The 22,905-nt window shown below is 44.0% G+C and overlaps 1 protein-coding gene across 1 annotated transcript in view; it reads right to left on the bottom strand.

Annotated features, from left to right (window-relative positions):
- GLCCI1 (glucocorticoid induced 1) overlaps nt 1-21,885 on the bottom strand; it is a 57,862-nt gene extending 35,977 nt beyond the window's left edge. Inside the window, exons 1-2 of the mRNA XM_072412935.1 lie at nt 21,493-21,885; nt 358-509 (exon numbers count right to left, since the gene is read on the bottom strand). Of these exons, the coding sequence (XP_072269036.1) occupies nt 358-509; nt 21,493-21,772 (432 nt within the window). The 5' untranslated portion in view covers nt 21,773-21,885. The remainder of the gene's footprint in view (nt 1-357; nt 510-21,492) is intronic.
- Nucleotides 21,886-22,905: the final 1,020 nt, after the last annotated feature.

The raw sequence follows: 22,905 nt of genomic DNA, 5'->3' as shown, positions 1-22,905 counted from the left end.
TGTTTTAGGCCACATGTCTGTAGTTTAATTTGAAGCTTGTGTGGATGAAATGCATTATTGCCATTTGGCAGGAATAGTAAAGGGTAAGCTTATTAGCCAGCAATGGAATGATGGAAAAAGAATTAGCCATTGCTGCAAAATTTCATATTAAAGGGAACCCACAGTAATATAGGGTTGTCATTGTCAATCTAATATGTTTACGCCAGGAACAAGCATGGCCAGCACCTTGGATAAGCCTGCGAGTAAGCCTTGAAGGCACAGACTCAGCATGATTTACAAGCAAATGGCATTATGATAAGAGGACAGCAATGGTGGCTTACATTTTTCATCAGTTCAGGTTTCCTTTCAAAGAATTACCTGTGTGGCCTTGTCATTCATACATGAAGGGTAGTGCACATGATGGTCCCGAGGCCAGTGCCCACTCAGGTAGGTTCCAGTTATGGCGTCCAAGGAAGAAGTCCGACGTATTGCATTTGATGGTCTCAGGTGATGCGAGTTTGACCTGTCGGCTGTAAAATTATAGGGACATGTTAATTTTCTTGAAAAGTGAAGTCTATAAGCACCTTTGCATATTACACACCACCCAACATACCCAGAAGTGCAAAAAAGCAATGGCACCATAGTTTAGAGGGTTTTTTAAATCATAAAATAGCTTCTATTGTGCAGGGATTAAACATACCTTATGTATTTGTTCTCCCTTATGAGAGGTTGCAAGCTTTTTTTCCCATTTGGCAAACTGGTCATATTATATACATAACAGTTATAGGAAGGTAGAGGTGAAATATTTGCTGTGGGGCCAGACAAAAACAGTAGGTAATATGCCTTTAAGTACACTAGGACCCCTTACCAGGTCGCAGCAGGACCCCAGATGTAACACCCCCAAGACCTCTTACCTATGGGAGGCCATGGTTAACTTTGCCTTTTGCTATTGGTTAGTTTAGGCTGGGGATGGGCTTTATTAGGTTCTAAAGGGGGGGGGGAAAGAATAAACCTCCGTAGGGTCTCATGGGAAGTCTGCACTCCCGCCGGACTCTGCTGGTTTCCAAGGGACGCCTGCACTCCCGCCGGACTCTGCTGGTTTCCAAGGGACGCCTGCACTCCCGCCGGACTCTGCTGGTTTCCAAGGGACGCCTGCGCTCCCGCCGGGGTCGGCCAGCCTCCAAGGGGCGCCTGCGCTCCCGCCGGGGTCGGCCAGCCTCCAAGGGGCGCCTGCGCTCCCGCCGGGGTCGGCCAGCCTCCAAGGGTCGCCTGCGCTCCTGCCGGGGTCAGCTAGCTTCCAAGGGGAGCCTGCTAGCTTCCAAGGGGCGCCTGCGCTCCCACTGGGGTCGGCTAGCTTCCAAGGGGCATGTGCGCTCCCGCTGGGGTCGGCTAGCTTCCAAGGGGCACATGGGCTCCCGCTGGGCTCGGCTAGCTTCCAAGGATCCAGGATACAAATTTTCACTCACATAGAAGGATTACGCAGCTAGCTGGACATGCAGACACAACCAGAAAAGCAGGGAAGCAGACAGGTCACCTTTACCAAGAATTAGCAAGCCTCTGGAAACTTTGCTTTTTATAGCCTACACAAAATAAACACGGCGGCATAGATGGGAACTAGACCCGTGAAAATATGTCACGGGTAATTTGCTTACATTTTATTTTGCCAGTCTGATGTGCACGGCTGCGATCTCGTATTCGCGTGCTAATGGCAGCTTCCTGCAGCCGCTGCTTGTTTGCAGACTCTGGTTAATTATCCTGTTAGCTGCAAAGTGTTGTTTTCAAGACGGCAATAATGGATGTCCCTCAGACAACTTTCAGAATATAAACGACAGGAGGCCTACATACAGATATGGCCAAAATATTTTACTTTAACACCTTATATACAAAACCACAACCTTCATATATATCTATGTATCAGCCACAACAGGCCATTTACATTATCAGAACGACAAACCACTAAAACCAATGCCCCACCCCGGCAAGAGTATGCCAATGGGAGGGTCAGAAAGGTGAGTTTATTAATGTACTACCGGTACATCTCCTTTTATGTCCAATCACAGTCTAGGGAAGGTTCCCTGGGACAGCTGGGGCTCGGAGGTTGTGGGCTGAATGATGCTGAATGTAGAGCAGAGGACATCTGCTGTTAGATAAAAGGTACTGCAGAGTCCAACTCAAAAAAAAAAAAAAAAAAAAAAGGTAAAAGGTACAGAAAGGTTTTGTTGCAGATTTAATTAAGTTATGAGTTATTATTGTTAAACAGGATTTATATAGCGTCAAATTACGAATTGCGCTGTACATTAAATAGGTTCCACTTTTAAAAAAAGGCAGATAAGCGTTCTGTATTCCAAATGCTAAATGTGGCTCTACAGTTCTGCAAGATTCCATTCACCCAGGCCCTAACCGATCCATTTCCTTTGATCACTTAAAATGTCACCCAACCATTTTGTTAAAATAAAACCACCAGGCTTGCCTTACAGTTTTGCAAACAGTTTGTGCAATCTACAAAAAAAAAAAAAAGACAACACACGTGTACACATCACTGAGCAATTTAAACATGTCAATTTCCAGAACATGCACAAGGTACAAGATAGAGCCTTTCCTTCCTGTTCTGTATTAGTCATCCGTCAAAGCAGTTTCTTAAATGCACCCACATCTCAATCACCAGTGTAAAAGCTTTTAATGTAAAGGTGGGGAGCATAATGTGCATGAGTTTATGGAGGAGAAAGCACAATCATCTGAGGTCAATCTTACTTGGAAATGTATTGTTTTATATATTTTAATTTGCATGAAATTTGTAGAGCTTTGTACAGAGTGCCAGGCAGGAGTGCTGGCAGCCTGTGTGCATTTTCAGCCTAGGCTGAACAGATAAGAGACCATTTACCCCTCCTCTGAATCATTCAGCAGTTCGTGGAATCTGATCTTTCCTACTTAAATAAATTTCACAGACAGCAAGAAAAAGAGCCTGCAGAACACAGGTGCTGAAGAACGAGATTTCCATTTGTACAGGGGTTCCTTTATCCTGATCCAGAGATGAGATGTCACTGCCATACGCCGCAGCTCTGTTCATAATTCTGCATTCTCCATCACCAGTGTTCTCTCCAGCCTCTTTTACCTGGGCGCACCACTCGGCACTTTTCACTAACTACCCGGCTTTTTTTGGGTGCTTACTGAAAAGTTGGGTCACAATACAGGGGCCACCAGCCACCAAATTCTTCCCACCTGGCTTAAGAAGTTTCTGGTTTGCACACTGATAACGTAAAACTTTTACAGCAATATTAAAAGCTAAACTGCCAGCAAATATAAAACACACATTAATGCAGCGCTGTATTGATCAATACACAGTAATATAGAACTTTTTATTTTATTGGACTTGATATTGCAATTCTTTATACATCAGAACCAAGACTAAGGCTAGGTACACATGTGCAATAATTATCGTTTGAAAACGAGTGATCCACGAATATTCACGATTATTTTGAACCATTCTGTATTGTGCACCATTCTGTACATGCTGTAACGATACAATCATTCAAATATAATCCACCAATAATGTACATACACTAGAACGATCGTTCAAACGATGCAAGAAGTGACATGTACAGGAGAAAGTGTATCACAGAACAATCCACAAAACTGAATGACCATACACACAATAGATTACAAACAATCGTCGCCCAATGAGATCCGCCGGAACAGTCGTTTGTTTGCAGCGAGATTCCTCATTCGTCGGTGCCGTTGACCAGTCATTGTGCTTTTTTTGGTAATTAGCCAAAGGATCTTTCGTGGATCGTTCTTTTCCAACAACAATTATTTCACATGTGTACGTAGCCTAAGGATGGGAGGGGAAGTTTTGGAGTTGACCGTGTGTGCCACCTGCAAACGAGCTGAACATACAGATAGAAGGCGAGAGAATAGAGATGTGGTTCTTTCACTAAGCAATCAAAGAGATGGAGGATTGGGGTGGGGGAAACCACTGTATTCCTTATTCCTAAGTGGTTTCATTCACCTGGCTCTTCTGTACAAATCTTACACTAAATCTGGATGGACAGCGATGTAATACATACACAGTATTCTCCCCAGAGATTTATTTTTTCAACTAGGTGGACAGAAGCTGTAGGAAAGTGGAAGCCCCGGTATTGTGACCCAACTGTTCAGTAACCACTCAAAAACAGCCAGGTGGTTACTGAAGAGTGCAGGGTGGTGCGCCCAGCTTAAAAGGGCCGGGGAAAACACTGAATACGTTTCTGTATTTAGCCATTTCACTCAGTGCCAAGGCTGCCAGAGATGGCACAGAGGTGAAAAGCATTCCATGGAAGAGCATGGACACGCCAACAGAAACGAAAAAAAGCAGACAACAGCAATGGAAGCCTGTACATAGAAAACAGTGCTGGCCTCATTTAGGAGTAGCAAGGCCTTGAGCCTTGATAAAGAGGGGGAAGCCCCAGGCAGGTTAGATATATAATACATACACATACACACATACACACACACACACGTAGTCCCGGGGTTACATACAGGATAGGGATATAGGTTTGTTGCACCACCCAGCAATCACCTGGCGGTTTTTTGGTGGTTACGGAGATATTGGGTCACACTAAGGAGGCCACCACCCCACCCAGCTTTAGAAAACTTCTGGGAAGAATACAGTAAATATATATATATATATATATATATATATATATATATATATATATATATATATATATATAATTTTTTTTCCAGTTGTGTGAGCTGCACTTAGACATTTCCAAGAAATGTCTAAGTGCAGCTCACACAACTGAACTTTAGGATGGAGACATATTTACTATGGAAGTATTCACGGTCAGTATCTGCTTTGTGAGGCAAGTCGCCGGTTCCTGGTGCATGTGCAGTGCTGCATTTACAAATAATTTTGTTTGTCGCATGGCGTACATGGCTGTATTGCTTTGGGTATTTTTTAATCAGTTTAATCATTTTTTTTCAGTTTGTATCATAAAATGACCCTGCCATACATTTGAACATGAGATGGCTGTGACGTCACCTTGTGCTGTAGCTACATTCTATGAAACTCCATTTTTGAGCCTAAAGTTCTGTAGGGAAGTTAAGTAGTACAGAACACAGACATCCAACACTCCAGGAAAATTTAAATGCTATAAAGATTTAGATTCTGTACTCCAACATTCGGCTGGAAATAGGGAAAGCAGCAGTTTAATGCCCTTGCCAACGCTGGGTACCAGGTCCGAATCCCAGCCAGGACACTATCCGCATGGAGTTTGCAGGTTCTCCCCGTGTCTGCGTGGGTTTCCTCCGGATACTCCTGTTTCCTCCCACATACCAAAAACATGCAGTTACGTTAATTGGGTTCCCCCAAAATTGACTTTAGACAGTATCAATGACATATGACAGAGGTAGGGACATTAGATTGTGAGCGCCTTAGAGGGACAGACCGTGACATGACTATGGACTTTGTACAGCACTGCGTAATTGATGGCACTATATAAATACTGTATAATAATAATAATATACAAACTTTCTCCCAGTATTGCACCCAGGACATTCTATGGCCCCACATGCATTGAGCGGATGGGAGGATGGCCATGCGGCTGAAAGGAGTAAGCAGATACCGCTCTCTAATCCCTGAGGCCTGTCTGCTCAGGGCCTGCAGTCTGTATGAACCCGTCCCTGCCAGCCGCATGGTTTACCTCCAGGCCTCTATTTAGAACAAAGCTTGGTAAACTACAGGCCATGGTTTATTGGTCTTCGCTAAAGACTTGATTTTGCTTTGTTTCTTTTGCAGAATGACTTTGTAGTACTAGACCTGCACATCACTGCTATGATCTATTTATTTTACGGTTATCTTTATTTCTAGCCGAGTATTTTATCAGTATGAGGGTTATTCATAAATAAACCAAGACTGACATATGATATATATTCGAATATAAACTAATCCCATTATAACATACCTTATAGACTCAAGTATAAACCTAAGGCACAAAATGTGGCCATCACTACTACCAATCAAAACAGAAATGCCAAAAAAATTAATCTTAAATTATTCATCCATTTGGTTATTTAAAGGAAAAAAAATAAATCACGTGAGTCTAGTCTGTTTACCTTTTCCCCCTTGTTATAGGTTAAAGTATTTTGTACTTTTGAGATGGTTATGATGGGTCACTTACTCGTGAATAAACATTTGCACATTATCATTGGCCACCAGTAGATGGCACTTTGTCCTCATGTAAAGTGTAACAAACTTTACGTATGTCTCGGCCCACAAGTTTGGTATACACTTTACATGAGGATACAGCGACATCTAATGGTGTTACCCCAGTATAAACTGAAATTCTATTTCTAATGGTATTTTCAGGGCACAAAATAATAGTTTGTACTTCAGTATTCACAGTATTTCCCTTTGACCTGCATCAACCTGCCTGAGGCTGCTTTTAAATTTTTGATATTCTCCATTGAGATAGAAGCAAATTACCACAAATAAATGCCTTCTAATGTCTAAATTGGTCCATATATTAGTAATTTGCATTAGCCAATTGCAGCTAAGCATAAATGTTGGGGTCCTAGAAGGGGGTTGTTTTTGGTGGTGGAGAGTGATTGGGGGACCGGTCTTTGGTATGGGTTACGTGGTTTTTGGGCAACAAAATGGTTGTAAACAATAGTTGGACCACATGTGGGGGAGCTGCATATAGATATCAGCACCTAAGACAGGGTAGTGCACCTAGGGGCCAGAAATATCAGTTTACTGCAAGCGAAGAAGGCCTGGTAATTTTGACCTTCCAGAATGAGCAACCAAAAATACAATAGATGGCCATATCAGCCATATTGCTCCATACTGTGTGTGTGGTCATTGGAGGGGGAGAGGAGCAAGGAAAGTGCTTGGGGCAGTCATGTATATAAATACATAGGCATTTTCATTTTTACTATTTTAACTGGGCTGGTTTGTGTGTGTGTGGGGAAGAGGGGGGGGGGGGTAAATAAAAAGTTAGGGAGCTGCAATATTAATTTTTATCCAAAGGCTACTTATATTTTTGTTATCCGACTGAGTCACACATGTGCAGCCTTGTGTACAATCTGAGCACTAAGTAGCTGTTGTGTCGCATGCGTTGGAAGTTCTATCATCCTGACCCGGCAAGTAAAGATGAAAAAAAAATAAATAACTAACTATCCAATGAAGATCACTGGAGAGGTTCCTTTATCCTCAGAGTCCAAAAGTGATATTTCTGTATTCGTGATTTAATTCTGCTAAAAAACAGGACTATTCGATCAATCCCCCCCCTTTAGCAGGACTGAGTGTCCAGGCCTCGATACGGACTTTTCGCCATTGTATTGCAGGTGCCGCCATCTTCTCTTCTGCATGCCTGATCTTTGGCCATGCTTTCCAGGGTGATGAAACTCCTGCGCAGGCGAGTTGGAGTTCGATCCCTCTTAGGTTTCACAGGGAAGCCAGGTCTCACCGACATGCATAGCAATCAGGCAGGTAAGAATAGTTATTGTAGAAGGGACGATGCCAATCGCTTTCTGCATTACCATCAGCATGATCACCAATTTTCAAAGTGGGACTTTAAGCTGCGTACACACTTCCAATAATTATCATTGTAAACGAAAGATGAATGACCGATCGGCCGAAAATCATTCACAAAAAAAGTGGCTATTGACGCAAACGAACGAGGATTGTCGTTGGAAAGGAACGACCGTCACGGCGGATGCCATTGGCCAATCGTTCGCTATTGTGTGTTGTTCAGTGATCGTGCATGTTTCTGCAATACACTTTCTCCTTCACATGTCACTCCCTGAATCGTTCAAACGATTGTATCTAGCGTGTGTACATTATTGGTGGATTGTGTTTGAACGATCTTAACGTTCTAGCATGTACAGAATTGTGCACTATACGATCGTTCAAATATAATCGTTGATCGGTCGTAATCGTTCGTTTTATACTGATAATTATTGGAAGTGTGTACCTAGCTTTAGTTCAACTTTTCTTTTGCTTTAAAGAGGAGTTTGAGATCAGCAATTTGCCGTCCATGAAAATGATGCGCCCAGGTGTTCTGACAAATGGCGAGCACTAGGGAGAGAACAATGCAGCCTCAAGTTTCAGGCCATCTCTTCTTTTTATACATACCAACAAGACTGGTAGCAGTGTTTAGTAGGAAGAAACACCATTTTTATGTGGCAAAAAGGACCTGGGAATCATGGTGGTCATTGCAGTTGCAAATCAGCAGTACCCCCAAAACAAACAGCAATTTTCTCCCTAGTCCCTTTTAGCTGGGCGCACCACCAAGCACTTTACATTATGGATCACAATACAGGGGCAGCCACCCACCTACAGCTTCTTCCCACTCAGCTTAAAAAACGTCTGGGGAAAATACTAAAATAGCATGGTCTTAAGATCTAAATAGAGAGCAGGATATCTTCTTGGTTAAGTTACAAGGGGTAGCAGGTTTGGATTCCCACCTCTTAAGATTGTAAGCTCTTCTGGGCAGAGTCTTCTCCTCCTCCTGTGTCACTGCCTGTCATTTGCAATCCCTATTTATTGTACAGCGTTACGTAATTTGTTGGTGCTATATAAATACTGTATAGTAATATTGGATGGGCTAATTTACAATTTCGCCCAGTGTCCCTGAGCTACAGTCCAGGCTGAAAATCATTTTACTTTGCCACCATTAGAACTTTAGTAAACAAAAGATCCATTCTTGAAAATTGCACAAAACTGCAAAGCTAATCGATTGACGTGAGATTACAGATCACACAATATAACAAGCAAAGAGAACACAAGTGATTGAGCAATGGAAGAAACCTAATAAAAGCTGCGTTCAGGCCTCTAACTGGCTTAGCAGTAAAAATAACCAAAGAAAAAAAAAAGCTTGACTGCAAAGACAAGCCCAACTATTGACAGCTTACTACAACTATGTGAACGCTCACAGCGGTTACAACCTCAAACAATAAACATCAACAGTGCCATAGTAACTGCACGAAGGCCTGGGAGAGGAAACATGCATCAGCACCATGAAATGCAAACATAGGAAACCTGCAACCGATTGCAAAGTTCTGCAAACTGTCAGAGGAAAAGTACAACTTTATTTGTTAATCCTCAGAATTCAATAGTATGGGGGTTTTATTATGGGGAAGTACTGGTAAACATTTAATAAAATGGTGATAATTGCAGGTTGCTCTAATCCACTAGATTGTAAACTCTTCTGGGCAGGGTCCTCTCCATTTCTAGATTTCTGTACCAAAAGCGTTACAGGTTTTCATGAAATTTTTTTTTTTTTTTTTTAAATTGTAGACCTGTAACTTATAGAAATATGTCCGAATAGGGGTCTAGTAGATATAATGAATATAAAAAATGTTTGAAACACACAATCATGTAAAAAAAAAAATTACTTTTAATAAAATTAAAGGAAAAACACAAAAATCAGCTTAAACAGGAATACATAAATAAATGAAAAATACTGAAAATGCGATAATTCGGTATAATGTATAGTAATATATTTTTCTAAAACACCTCCCTAGTGTCCGTCACATACCTATAGACAAAACCACATAAATATATTTTCTATTATTTTGTATTGGATTGGATTGTATTCAATCCAATACAAAATGAGAACAAAATTCAAACTCTCATTATGTATTGGATTGAATACAAATTCCTGTATCCAATCCAATTCAAAATACATACTTTGTATTTATTTTTAATTATTTTGTATTGGATTGGATACAGGAGTTTGTATTCAATCCAATACAAAATGAATGAATGAGTTTCAATTTGAATTTCCCGCACACGCGCCGACGTCATCACGCACGCACAAGAAGTCGGTCGGCTTTTTTTTTCTCCGCCGGCCGGCTTCTTGTGTTAGAGGCACCCGACGCTGGACGGAGAACGACGTGGGACGATCAGCGGGACCAGGTAAGATGCCGGCCGGCATCTTACCGGTCCCGCTGGTATAGGAGACGGCACCCGACGCTGGAGAGGGAGATCAACGCTGGAGGACGACGCTGGAACACGGACCCAACGCTGGAACACGGACCCGACGCTGGATGAGCACAGCGGGACCAGGTAAGTGAGATTTTAATATAGTCGGAAAAGTACGGGGTTATCGATAGTTGCAAATATTTTTTGCACAGAAAAGTACGGGGTTAGTGGTTGGGAGGTTAACGTACAGAGCTGTGTAATATGTTGGCGCTATATAAAAACTGTTTAATAATATTAATATTAAATCCACTGCACAGACTCTGAGAGGAAAAAGCAACGTGATTCAATTACTTTGTACAGGGCTGTCAATCTAAAGCTGCATACACACTTCAAATAATTATCGTTGGAAACGAACGGCCGACAATCGTTCACAAAAAAGATGACCAACGACGCAGACGAACAAGGATTGTTGTTGGAAATGAACGACCATCACGGTGGATCTGATTGGCCGACGATTGTTCAGTTTCTATCATGTTCAGTGATCGTGCATGTTTCTGCAATACACTTTGTTCTTTACATGTCACTACCTGCATCGTTTAAACGATTGTTATCTAGCGTGTGTACACTATTGGTGGATTATATTTGAACAATCGTATTGTTACAGCATGCACAGAATTGTGCACAATACGATTGTTCAAATATAATCGTGGATCGATTGTAATTGTTAGCTTTCTAAAGATAATTTATAGAAGTGTGTGCCTAGCTTAATAGTAGATGCTTCCCTGCAGGAGGAAAGGGAAGAGAGTCAACTTCATTGGCATACTGCTGCTCCTAAACTGTCCAATCAAACTGGGGAGGGTCAAGGACCAAGTGAAGTTGCTTATTGCAGTGCCGGAACTCTACAGGAGTTCCAACATTGCACAGGTAGGGTTGTTGTGGTTCTAAGGCTTACAAACCGTTTCACAGGTGCAATTTATCTGTATATGAGCTGTGTATATCATCATTTGCCTGAAGTTCAGCTTTCATCCCAACAGAAACTAAACTACTGAATATTAATATTAAAAATAGTATAAGAGTAAAAAAATTTAAAAAATCAGAACTGAGTATTAGCTCCCTTACTGTAATTTGTAGTGTGGATGCTTTAAATGAGCTTTAAAATGCATCCGTGGCCACAATAAACATCATAACAGAACAAAAGCCATCACCAACCTCTCTAGCTGCTTATATTGTGAATAATTCATTCTCAAAAGAAGAAACTGGGGTTTCAGTCTGTTCTAGGTGCTTAGAAACATCTGCTGATTGGCAAGATTCTGTTCCCTATATAAAATTACTATAGGGGGAGATTCAGATGTGCCTCAGGCAGGGAGCGACCCTGAGCTGCTGCCACCTTACCAGCAATTCAGACTCTCCAATCTTAGCACTTGTTCACATTTTTCAGTAGTTTACTGCTGCCCCCATTCATTCTCCATGGTGCTGCAGCAGGGAGAAGCCACAAGTACTACCTGCACAGAGCCAGCCATTCCCTGACATGAGAAAGCAGGAACCTCACCGCAACGTCACCTTCAGTCTGAATATCACATCAAAAGTTTTTTTTGTAAACTGACCAGAGTTCACCTTTAAATATACCTAACAGCTGCTTTCATTTATCAGCTCCATTAACGGAAACCAAAAAGTGTGCAGCTTAAAGTTTATAGAACAGCACCTACATGGCAGCCTACATACTGAAACCTAATGGACCACAATTATCGCTATGCTGTTGTGTGACTGATCAAATACATACAAAAACAAACCTACCCTATTTTAAAAACTCTGCGGCAGCCTTTTTTAATCTTTTTAACATCGGGGAACCCTTAAAAAAAATGTTTACGTTTTACAGAACCCCTTCTGTAATAATTATATCCACAGCTGACAGTATAGTAGTGTGGAAGTCAGTGGGAAGAATTCCTCTTACATTGCTGGCCATTGGGAACCTGAGAGTCATAAACTGCTCATTGCTCCAGGAACCCCTAGCGCCCTCTGGAGGAACCCTAAGGTTGCATAGTATCCTGGTTGAGACGCACTTCTCCACGAAAATACAATTTAAGAATCTAATTCTACAGATTTACCGAAACCTCTGCATAAATCTAATCCTGCAAGACAAATATTGCCAAGCCTGGCCGTGGCCTCCCAGTGTGTGCATTTAGCCTCTAATTGTCAGGGTAACATGAAATATAAGCACTGCACACATCTTGTATTGTATTCCGAGGGCGAGAACAAGTTATCCTGCAAACATTGGTCTGAGTGCTGCATAATTGCACAATATTCATTTAAGTAAAGATTTGTTTAATAAACATTCCACTTCTTCCTGTGGCCACTGTGTCAACATGGGTTGGATTACACGTCTGCAAATCTCCCGGCGGTATCTCAGGACCCGAACATACACATAACAAAATTTAAGTGGGAAGATACTGTAGGTGGGTGGTGGGCCGTGTATTGTGATCCAACTTTTTAGTACACACCCAAAAACTGCCGGCTGGTTACTGAAAAGTGCCGTGTGGTGGACCCGGCTAGAAGGGGCCGGGGAGAACACTGAACACTAAGCCTTACCCATATAGCCACAAGTGCTCTATGGGAAAACAAACACCAACACCCTAAAGGAGATGACATCAATATATCTGTACATATATCTCCGTGTTCTCCCCAGCCCCACCACCCGTCTGTTTTTGGGTGGGTGATTAGTTGGGTCGCAAGGGCCTACAGCTTCTTCCCACCCAGACTTTCTAAGGAAAGAAAAAAAGGCCGGAGCAATACCAGCAGCAAACATATCATTCTTGAAGAACATTTACCAAATTAGTAGCTCGTTAGTGTAATGTCTTTGGAAATTACTGTAAAAGTGCTTCTGCACAGGAAACTTTTGAAGATCCTGTAAAAACAAATTAATTTATACTATACAACAAAAATGCATACACAGCTCAGCAATGGTTGCTGGGATATCCAGCAATCCCGGCTTCCCCTGCAGCTGCTGTGACTGAATGATCTCCCATTGTCCTGTGCAGGGGATATGTCTTCCTGGCCTGGCCAATGACAAGAAATAAGCCGTCGGCACCTGACAGGGGATGTTAAAACGGGAAAAGGCTAATGCAACTAAAGTTTTCCCAGTTGTTATTGCCATGGAAAAACCAGTAACCCCTGCATGGTCCATTGGCCCCCCTTCCCATTAACTGTGATCCAACCTTCTAATGCCCACCTACTTAGTATGTCCTATTTTTCCATCATCTTTATATTATGCCCCAGCTGTCCAATGCCCCTGTATTGTGACCAAACTTTTTAATAAATCACCCAAAAACAGCGGGGTGGTTATTGAAAAGTGCCGGGTGGTGCGACCGGCTAAAAGAGGCTGGAGAGATCACTGCACACAGCACATCCATGTACTGATACGATGCAATATTTTTGTTTTAGAAGGGTATTTTTGGTTTCAAATTGATTACAGGAATAAAGTATTAATACACAGTATTAATCTAGTGCTGAGCACAAGGCACCCCCTTCCCATTGGCTTGAATGAAAGATTTACCCCTATTTAATGTACAGCGCTGCGTAATATTTTGGCGCTATATAAATCCTGTTTATTATTATTATTATTATTAATAATAATAATCATTTAGGTTTAAGGAACTTTAGTGTGCAAGCAAACCGGAACCACATTTTTTTTTACCAGCAGCCATCAAGGGAAGCCACTAAAGCCCTCAGCTGTTTGTAAGGAAGGAGCAAGGAAGATTATTTTGGAAAAAAAAAGTAAACCTGAACTTTAAAAGGGTTTTTATATTTTCCTGGAGTTTTGCCATACATTGCACATTGGTCATGCAGGTGGAGTAGCTGGAGAAGCCTGCAGGGAGCTTCTGGTAAACATCACAGCACTCGGCCTCAGTATTTCTCAGCACTGGGTAACTATAGAAGGAATGCCCACAACATGCCTTGATGGGCGACTGTCGGTCCAGAGGAGTGGGCTTTCCTAGGCAGTCAGTGCCCATATGTGCAATGCTTAGGCCCTGCGAATGAAAGAGCTGAAATGCAATAAATAAGGACAGGCCAGACAGTCTGACTGGGGAGGAAATGGCTAGATGGTGTTGGACATCCTCCAGCCAGGAACTAGACAAGTTTTACTTGTTTCAGCTCCTAATGCACACTGCAAGAGACTCACAGTGTGCAGAGAATTCTGTTTTATGCCCGAGAGGAGCCTGAATGACTGTGCAAGACTGAAGAGAAGGTTGGAGTATTGAGTTTGCAGGAGTTTTACAGGAGACAAACTTGGAAGTGAAAAAGCTTTGAAGAGCTGCAATAAAATACGTGGGTGTGAACTGAAAACAAAGGAAGAGAGCGCTCCTTACACCCCAGGTGTGGATTGCACATGCTGGAAATTGCCCCCATGTGCACAAAGGCTTCTAGCCAACACAAACTGCTCAGACACATTTCAGTATTACATACAAGAGTTCTGCAAAGCTGAAAAGCATCGCAGGCCAATTAAAGAGCTGAGTGTTCTAATTAGGAAGTGCTTTCACAACGCACCTTGGCAAATAGGTCCCTGGTGGTTTTATGAATGATGTCACTATGAGAGTAAACAGAAAAATCAACGTACGCCTCATCTGGGATTTAATCAAGAAATCAACAGACGTACGCTGCGATTGTTTGGGATTAAAAATGCAGAAGAAAATACAAACATATCCATAAATAATGAACAAAAGTCGTATGTGAAGATGAACAAACAATGGCTGTGAATGAACCCAGGCCTCAAGTCATGGCAGCATGTTAAAGGTCATTTAGCATACACCAAGACTGGATTCACTTCATATCTATTGCATCTTTCACCTATCAATCCATTTATCTGAACACATTATATTCTTTTATCCCCCCCCCCAACCTTTTGCACTATTATGCAGTTTCCAGAAAGCACAGTTCTTTTTTTTAGCTGGGTTGCAGCCCCTCTATTGTGACTCAACTTGTCAGTAACCACTCAAAAACAGGCGGGTGGTTATTAAAATAGTGCTGGGTGGTGCGCCCGGCTAAAAGGGTCTGGTGAGATCACTGTAGTGGATGCATTACTTTTCTTTTTTCAGGCTTTTTATTCTTTTATTTGTACCAGGTGACCCTGTCAGTAACATGTCCGTCCTAGGGTGACAATGCTCACTTACTGTACTGTATCTTTGCAGTACATTGTCACACTAAAGACAGGACTACTAACACTTCCCTTTTCTCTTCAAAGTAAGGTGGCTCAGTGGTTAGCACTCCTTCCTTTGCAGCGCTGGGTCCAGGTTTGAATTTTAGCCAGAACACTGTAAGGAGTTTGCAGGTTCTCCCAGTGTTTGCGTGGGTTTCCCCTGGGTACTACGATTTCCTTGGACATTACAAAAACATGTAGTTAGGTTGATTAGCTTCCTCTCAAAATTAATCTTAGACTGTATTAATGACATATGACTATGGTAGGGACATTAGATTGTGAGCCTCTTTGACAGCTAGTGACATGACTATGGACTTTGTACAGCGCTGCGTAATATGATGGCGCTATATAAATACCGTGTAATAATAAATAATGTCAATCAGCACGATGAATCAGACTGAAAAGAATCCCATCACCGCATAAATACTACCACTCAAAACCTATTGTAGAACTATAATTCCCAGCATAAATGAGATCTGCTAGGAGATGTGTAGTCATTTAATTTGTCCCCTGACCTCACGTGGAGCCTGCAGACCTAAATATGAGCTAATCTCTGCAAGGCCAACCCTGTGGTTATTAAGATCCCCAGGCTACAGCAGGGTTGGGCAACCTGCAGGGAACAAGTCTCAGTGTGCTCTGTATAGTGAATAGGCTGAACACTCCCGTGTGTGAAATTTAATAGCTAGTTGTGGAAACACAAGTCACAGCAAGCAGTCATGAGGTGTGGATCCACTGCAAGCAACTGTGGCCCTCCCCGGCCTTAAAAAAGGAACATACTCGAACTTGTAGTTCTTCGGCATGACCTATAAAGGCAATGACAATTTTCGTGCTGAAGGAGGCATTTAATCGATATACCTGCTGGGACTGCAAGTCCAAGTATGGCTAAGAGCTTGGGAGTCACAACGTTCGCCTGTCCCAGTTTCAATGTCAATGAGCCAGGACATGCTGGGACATGCAGTGCCACAGCATTAAGCGCAAACAGCACAATTCTAATAATTGCAGCTAGATGTTCTAGCAAGAGCTCAATGTAGTAATCTAAGCACTGTTTACACCCTACTGGTCCCTACCCACCTGCACGATTTTAAAGATAGCATACTGGGATTTATAGGAGCAAATTCTTCATAGCAAGGTGCCAATGATCCCATTCTGCCAAAAGATTCTGGGGGACAGTTTGCACCCCTGAGCTCCTTGGCACCATGCCATTGCCCTTTGTTTATATTACATCTGGTGATAGCAGGTGACAGCTGTTAGATCATGCTGAAAGCTGCAGTTTTCCAGCAGCTGATTGGCACTATTTGTATATAATTCTGTGCAAGCACCAATACATATATGCTGGGACCTGTGGTGCCTCATTTGTTGTAGACCTGCAAAATGCAAATACTGCCATGGATTAAGGAGGAATTGTATTCAGCCAGGATATATGGATCCTTTGCTTGCACCCCTTAGTTCTTCACCATGCTGCCAGATCTAACAGGATACAATGCAAAAAGGAAGTAGCTTGCAGTGTGCAATCCATGGTCTTGCAACACCACTGCAGTACTAAAAGTCCCAGCAAGTCTGACTGCATTGAGTAAGGTGATCTCCAGTTGGATCTCACACAGTGCTCTCCTTTCATGACCTAACAAGAGGTAATATGAGAGGGTGGCAGCTACCGGTGCAGCACCGCATGTCACAGAACGCATTTAACCAGTGGATCTGTAGTTCCAGGTTATTTTAACAGTTGACTAAATGCAAAATACTTGCACTGTGCAGCTCCAAACCACCATGTAAACCGCATATCACCAAAAGACATCAGCTATCCACTCCATTCTTTGTAACCTGTACCCTGACTTTATAGGAGGTAATAGAGGGTGGCGCCGATCGCTGTTATATTGCACGCCGGGGTCTGTAGTTTCCTGGAAGCCGCCAATTACCGATGCCTCTATGGACCTACAAGTGCCAGCAGATGAAGAATTACATTTAGCATAGAGATCTGAAGTTACTGCTTGCACTCCTTGTAATCCACCATGCAGCCTGCCATGTGACCACATCAAGGATAATAGGAGAGGTTAAGAGACATAAGGCCACCATGGGCCCTAAAATCACTGCATACCTACAAGTAGCAGCATGCCAAAAGTTGCATTTATGGTCTGCATCAAGCAGTTCAGTGCTGGTTCCTCAGCAGATGTGGATTTTATTTTACTGAATTTACAGCGCCACATGGAAGTATTAGAGCCAGCGTGTCAAGGACTGCATCAAGGGAGCAACAGTTTATACTTGTCAGGAGGCAATAGAGAAAGGCAGCTCAGCCAGGCATGCGGGAAGTTTCACCCTGATGCAAATTGCCAAAATCTCATCTGAAACTTCCAGTCCCAGCACACATGTAGGCCAAAATGTGCAGTCGCAGACTGCAATGACTCTGTGTGCAAGGGGGGGGAAGTTTCAGTTATCTCTTTATATTGCTTCTTCCATATCTCATAGTAGAAATGCAGGAAAGGTAGCTGGTCATGCTGGGACTTGCAGTACCAGATCTGGTACACCAATCGTAAACGAGAAGGCCCAGCATGGCAGGGTCTGCAGTCTGCCCAGAGATCAGCAGCAATCACACCTTTGCTCTAAGGTTTTCTTCACAGGTTTGTTCCATCACCGTGACAGGTGTTTTATACAATGGATCCTGGTATCAGGTAACAATGTTCCACGTCACTGTGCAAACTACAAATCCCAGCATGTCCGACTGCAAACCCACAGGCACAACTTGCTCCCCTCTAGTTACTACTATAGTGAACTACAAATACCAGCGTGTCAGAGATATTGTTTAACCTAGATGCCTTATGCAGCTAAATCTTGCACTTCCCAGTCCCCCCTCCATGCTGAACTACAAGTATCAGCATGTCAGAGATATTGTTTAACCTAGATGCCTTATGCAGCTACATCTTGCACTTCCCAGTCCCCCCTCCATGCTGAACTACAAGTATCAGCATGTCAGAGATATTGTTTAACCTAGATGCCTTATGCAGCTATATCTTGCAGTTCTAAGTCTCCTTCCATTCTGAACTACAAGTACCAGAATGTCATTCACTACATTTATTCTTGCAGCTCTGTTCCTCGCCATGTTGCCAGTTTTGTGAAGCTTTAGAATTGTGTTGAAGCTTCTAAAGAGCATCACAACCCCCGGTATAAATGTGGAACTACAAATACCAGCATTTCACATGTGATGTTGCAATTGTTGAAAATGCTAACCTGCAGGTCGAAATATATTGTGGATTGCATTTGTCCAGAATCTGCACCTTGAACCCCTCAGTCTTGAAATTGCTTGTACCTGACCTCAGAGGGAAGGGTGAGAGATTGGCATTTGTCAGGGCAAACCGGGACCTGGCGTACAAAAACTGGGCTAACTTTCTTCCTTCACCCCCCTCCCTTTATGGCCGCATGCCAAGGTCTGCTTTCAGTGGTCGGTTATAATGGCCGCCACGTTCTGTTGCAAAGGAAAATGGGCATAAGAATCACCACATCCGATCTGTACACATGGGCTGGATATAAGCTCTGCCTGCTTTGTTTTGCAGCCCTGAACTACAAGTGCCAGCATTTTGGGTCTTTTAGAAAAGCAGCTGCTTGCTTATCTCTCCTGTCTGCCATGCGGCCGCCTCAACCTCACAGGAAGCAGCTGGCAGGTCATGATACAAGCTCCAGATCCACAACAGGAGGACAGCAAATTATATAGGCAGCTCTAGAACTACAAGTCCCAGCAGCCCAGGGTTGCATGGAGTCTAGAGATCTGGAAGAATATCGGGCACATGGGATGCGGCCATGTTGTCTCAATCAGACCATGGGGAGGCCATATGTCAGAATATAGGGGACCTGTAGTCCAGGGAGGGCTGAAGTTGCAGATGACTCCATTATGATAAATGACCTGCAATCTAGCTGCACCTTGCACCTCTCTTCCTGCTGGACAACAAATCCCAGCAAGCTAGGATCTCGAGATTATATCCAAAGGTTTTAATACAGCCATGCTGAACTACAAGTCCCAGCAGATTCAGAGCTGTATGCAAGGAAGAGATTTCAAGCCACAGCTTGTGCGTCTCCTCTATGCTGGACTACAGATCCCAGCATATCAGGGACTGGGTGCCATCTACTTAAAATCCGCCCACCCCAATCTTTGTCCCAACTAGGACTAACACCAATATGAAGTTTTCCCCACCATGCTGAACTACAAATCCCAGCAAATTAGTGCAGGAATCTAAACACACAGCTTGCACCCTTCTATACCCCACCAGATTGGGCTACAAATATTAGAAACCCCATGCTGTCCAGAACCGGCACCCCTCCTCCTCCTCCATGATGAACTACAAATTTCAGCATGCACCTTGCACCCCTCTGCCCTCCATTGATCTGAACCCCCAGCTGGCTTTTTTTTTTTTTATTAGCAAGCCTGCATCTTTCTGTGCTCCATCATGGTGAACTATAACTGCCAGCATGGCTTAAATGTAATCTGCAGAAGCTACAAACTCAACCCCTCTATCTTCATTGAACTACAAATCCCAGCATGTGAGAAGCCTTCAATGTTTGCTGCCTTCCATATTGTACACAACTTCCAGGATATCAGAGGCTGCATCTTTCCTCTCCTCTTCGTGCAGGACAACATGTCCCAGCATGCAAACCCTGGGTCACGTTGTAACTTTCTATGGCTCAGTTCACTACAAGTCCCATCAAGCCAAAGCCTGCGTTCCGTGTAGAACCAATCTGAACTACAAGTCCCAGCATATATGAAGTTGTGTAGTCACATCTTGCACCCCTCCACCCCCAGGGTTATCCCAACATGTTAGAGGCCCCCTTTACAGTCCTCCATGTTGTCCCCCAGATAACCTGCATATCTGAGGTCCTCCGTGATGAACTATTTGTCCCAGCATGCCATGACTTGTATACAGTGGAGATATGTGCCTTAACCTATAGATTTGGGGTCACATCATGCACCCCCTCCCCATTACTGCCCCCCTGATGCACCACAAGTCCCAACATGCAATCAGTGCATTGTGGAGCATGTACCTTCCTATGTATTGGGGATCACATAGCGCAACCCCTGACCCCACCATGCTGTACTTTAATGCTAGGTAAAGTGACCCCTGGGTATCCTCCACCATGCTGAGCTACCCCAGCATACCCACCAGCCCTGACAACTACATACAGGTCAGAACCCCTGTGCTGCACTACATGTCCCAGCAAACTATCACCTGATCTGTCACACTGAACTGCCCCCCTCCCCTCCGTCCTTCACCATGTGGAACCACAAATGCCAGCATTTCATACAGATTTGCACCCTAGATGATGATGAACCACAAGTCCCAGCGTGCCAGAGCCTATATTGTACAGCATGGTCAGCAGATGGCACCCAATGAGGCGCTGGCTATGTGGGGTGACACCTTGCACCTGCCATGTTGAAGCACATGTCCAGGCATGCCATCTGGTGATCTGATGTCACACCTTTCACACCCTGCCCCCCCCCCCCCCCCCACCATGATGAACAACAACTCCCAGCATGCTATAACCTGACTTACTATAGGGCTTACACTCCCACTGGGTGAACTACAACTCCCATTATACAAACCTTGAACTTGCCATGCTGAACTACTGCTCCCAGTATGCCATGGTTTGCCCTCAATATAGATTATACACCCACTTAGTCATTCCCATATTGAACTACAACTCCCAGCATACCAACTATGTGTTGGGACTACAAGTCCCAGAAAGCCATGGATTGCAGTTGTTATACCCTGGATAACACCCTGAACCTCAATATAATGGACAACAACTCCCAGCAATCCAGAGAATGCAATAATTGTACCCTACACACCTCCAACTCTTAATATGATGAGCTATAACTCCCATCATTCAACCCTAATATCCAGAGTCACACCTTGCACTCACCATATTCAACTACAACACCCAGCATGCCTTATACTTCATATATAATATACCCTCTGACTCCCCATATGTGGGGGACTACAACTCCGAGCATGCCACGCAGGGCACTTTTTGCACCCTATAAACCGCTCAGACCCTCAGTGTGTGGGACTACAACACCCAGCATGCCTTATATTTCATATATTATACCCTCTGACCCTCCATATGTGGGGGACTACAACTCCCAGCACACCATGCAAGGCACTTTGTGCATCCTATAAAGCCCTCGGGCTCTCCGTGTGTGGGACTACAACTCCCAGCATGCCTGATACTGCATATATTATACCCTACAAAACCTCCTGACTCCCAATATGTGGGGGACTACAACTCCCAGCATGCCACGCAGGGCACTTTTTGCACCCTTTAAACTCCTCAGACCCTCAGTTTGTGGGACTACAACTCCCAGCATGCCTTGGTTTACACTTCCTGTAGACTTTGCACCATAAGTCCCAGCATGCCTCCCCTCCCCCCGGGGTCTCACCTTTGCTCCCGGGGGACACGGCGTTCCTCCGCTCCGGGGAGGTGCTGCTCCTCCTCCTGCGGACTCTGGCCGCCTCGGGGCTGCTGTGGGATGGGGGTGGGGTGGAGGGGCTGGGGGGTCCCGGGTCGGTGTTGCTGGCCACGGAGGAGGCGGACGGGGAACGGCTGGCCAGGAGCTGGTAGGGCACGGTGGCTCGGATGGGCTGCAGGAGGCGGGCTGAGCCCCCCGGGGTGGGAGGGGAGCCGGAGCCGCGCTTCACTCGGGGGTGAGTGGAAGACATGACGGCGAGCTGCACTCAGAGGAAGCTTCTCCTCCCCCCGCGGCCGCCGGTGACGCAGCAGCTGCTCCTCCTCGGCCCCCCGAATGGCCGCCGGCGACTGTCACACAGCGGCGAGGAGGAAGGGGGCGGGGCCGGCGATGGTGCGACGAGGCCAATGAGAGGGCAGCAGGGAGAGGTGACGCAACCTGTCCAAAAAACAGATTGGCTGCTTCTGTCATGCAGCGCGGGAGTGGGCGGGGCCTTGGGGAGGTTGTAGTGTAAAAGTGCTCAGTGACGTCACCGGTAGAGTAATCCAGAGACCTGAGTGTGAGGAGGGAATACTACCCCCATTATACACCCAACACATCTACTACTACTACCCCCAATATACACCCAAAACATCTACTACAACTACCCCCAATATACACCCAACACATATAATACTACTACCCCCAATATACACCCAATACATAAACTACTACTACCTCCAATATACACCCAACACATCTACTACTACTACCCCCAATATACACCAAACACATCTACTATAACTACCCCCAATATATACACCCAACACATATAATACTACTACCCCCAATATACACCCAACACATAAACTACTACTACCTCCAATATACACCCAACACATCTACTACTAATACACCCAACACATCTACTACAACCCCCAATATACACCAACACTTCTACTACTATCACTACCCCCAATATACACCAACAACACTTCTACTACTACTACCCCCAATATACAACAACACTTCTACTACTACCCCTAATATACACCCAACACATCTACTATTACTAGCCCCAATATACACCCAACACATATACTACTACCCCCAATATACACCCAACACATCTACCACTACTACCTCAATATACACCCAACACATCTACTACCACCCCCAATATACACCCAAACGTCTACTACTACTACTACCCCAATATACACCCACCACATATTATACTACTACCCCATCTACTACTACCCCCAATTTACACACAACACATATACTACTACTACCCCCAATATACACCCAACACATCTATTACTACCCCCAATATACACTTATATACTACTAACCCCAATATACACCCAACTCATATACTACTACCCCCAATATGCACACCCAACA

This window comes from Pyxicephalus adspersus, chromosome 5 (genome assembly GCF_032062135.1).
Source record: "Pyxicephalus adspersus chromosome 5, UCB_Pads_2.0, whole genome shotgun sequence".
In the NCBI taxonomy this organism is placed as follows: Eukaryota; Metazoa; Chordata; class Amphibia; order Anura; family Pyxicephalidae; genus Pyxicephalus; species Pyxicephalus adspersus.
Note: the sequence above shows the minus strand (reverse complement) of the source record. Positions and strands in the feature narration are given on the sequence as shown.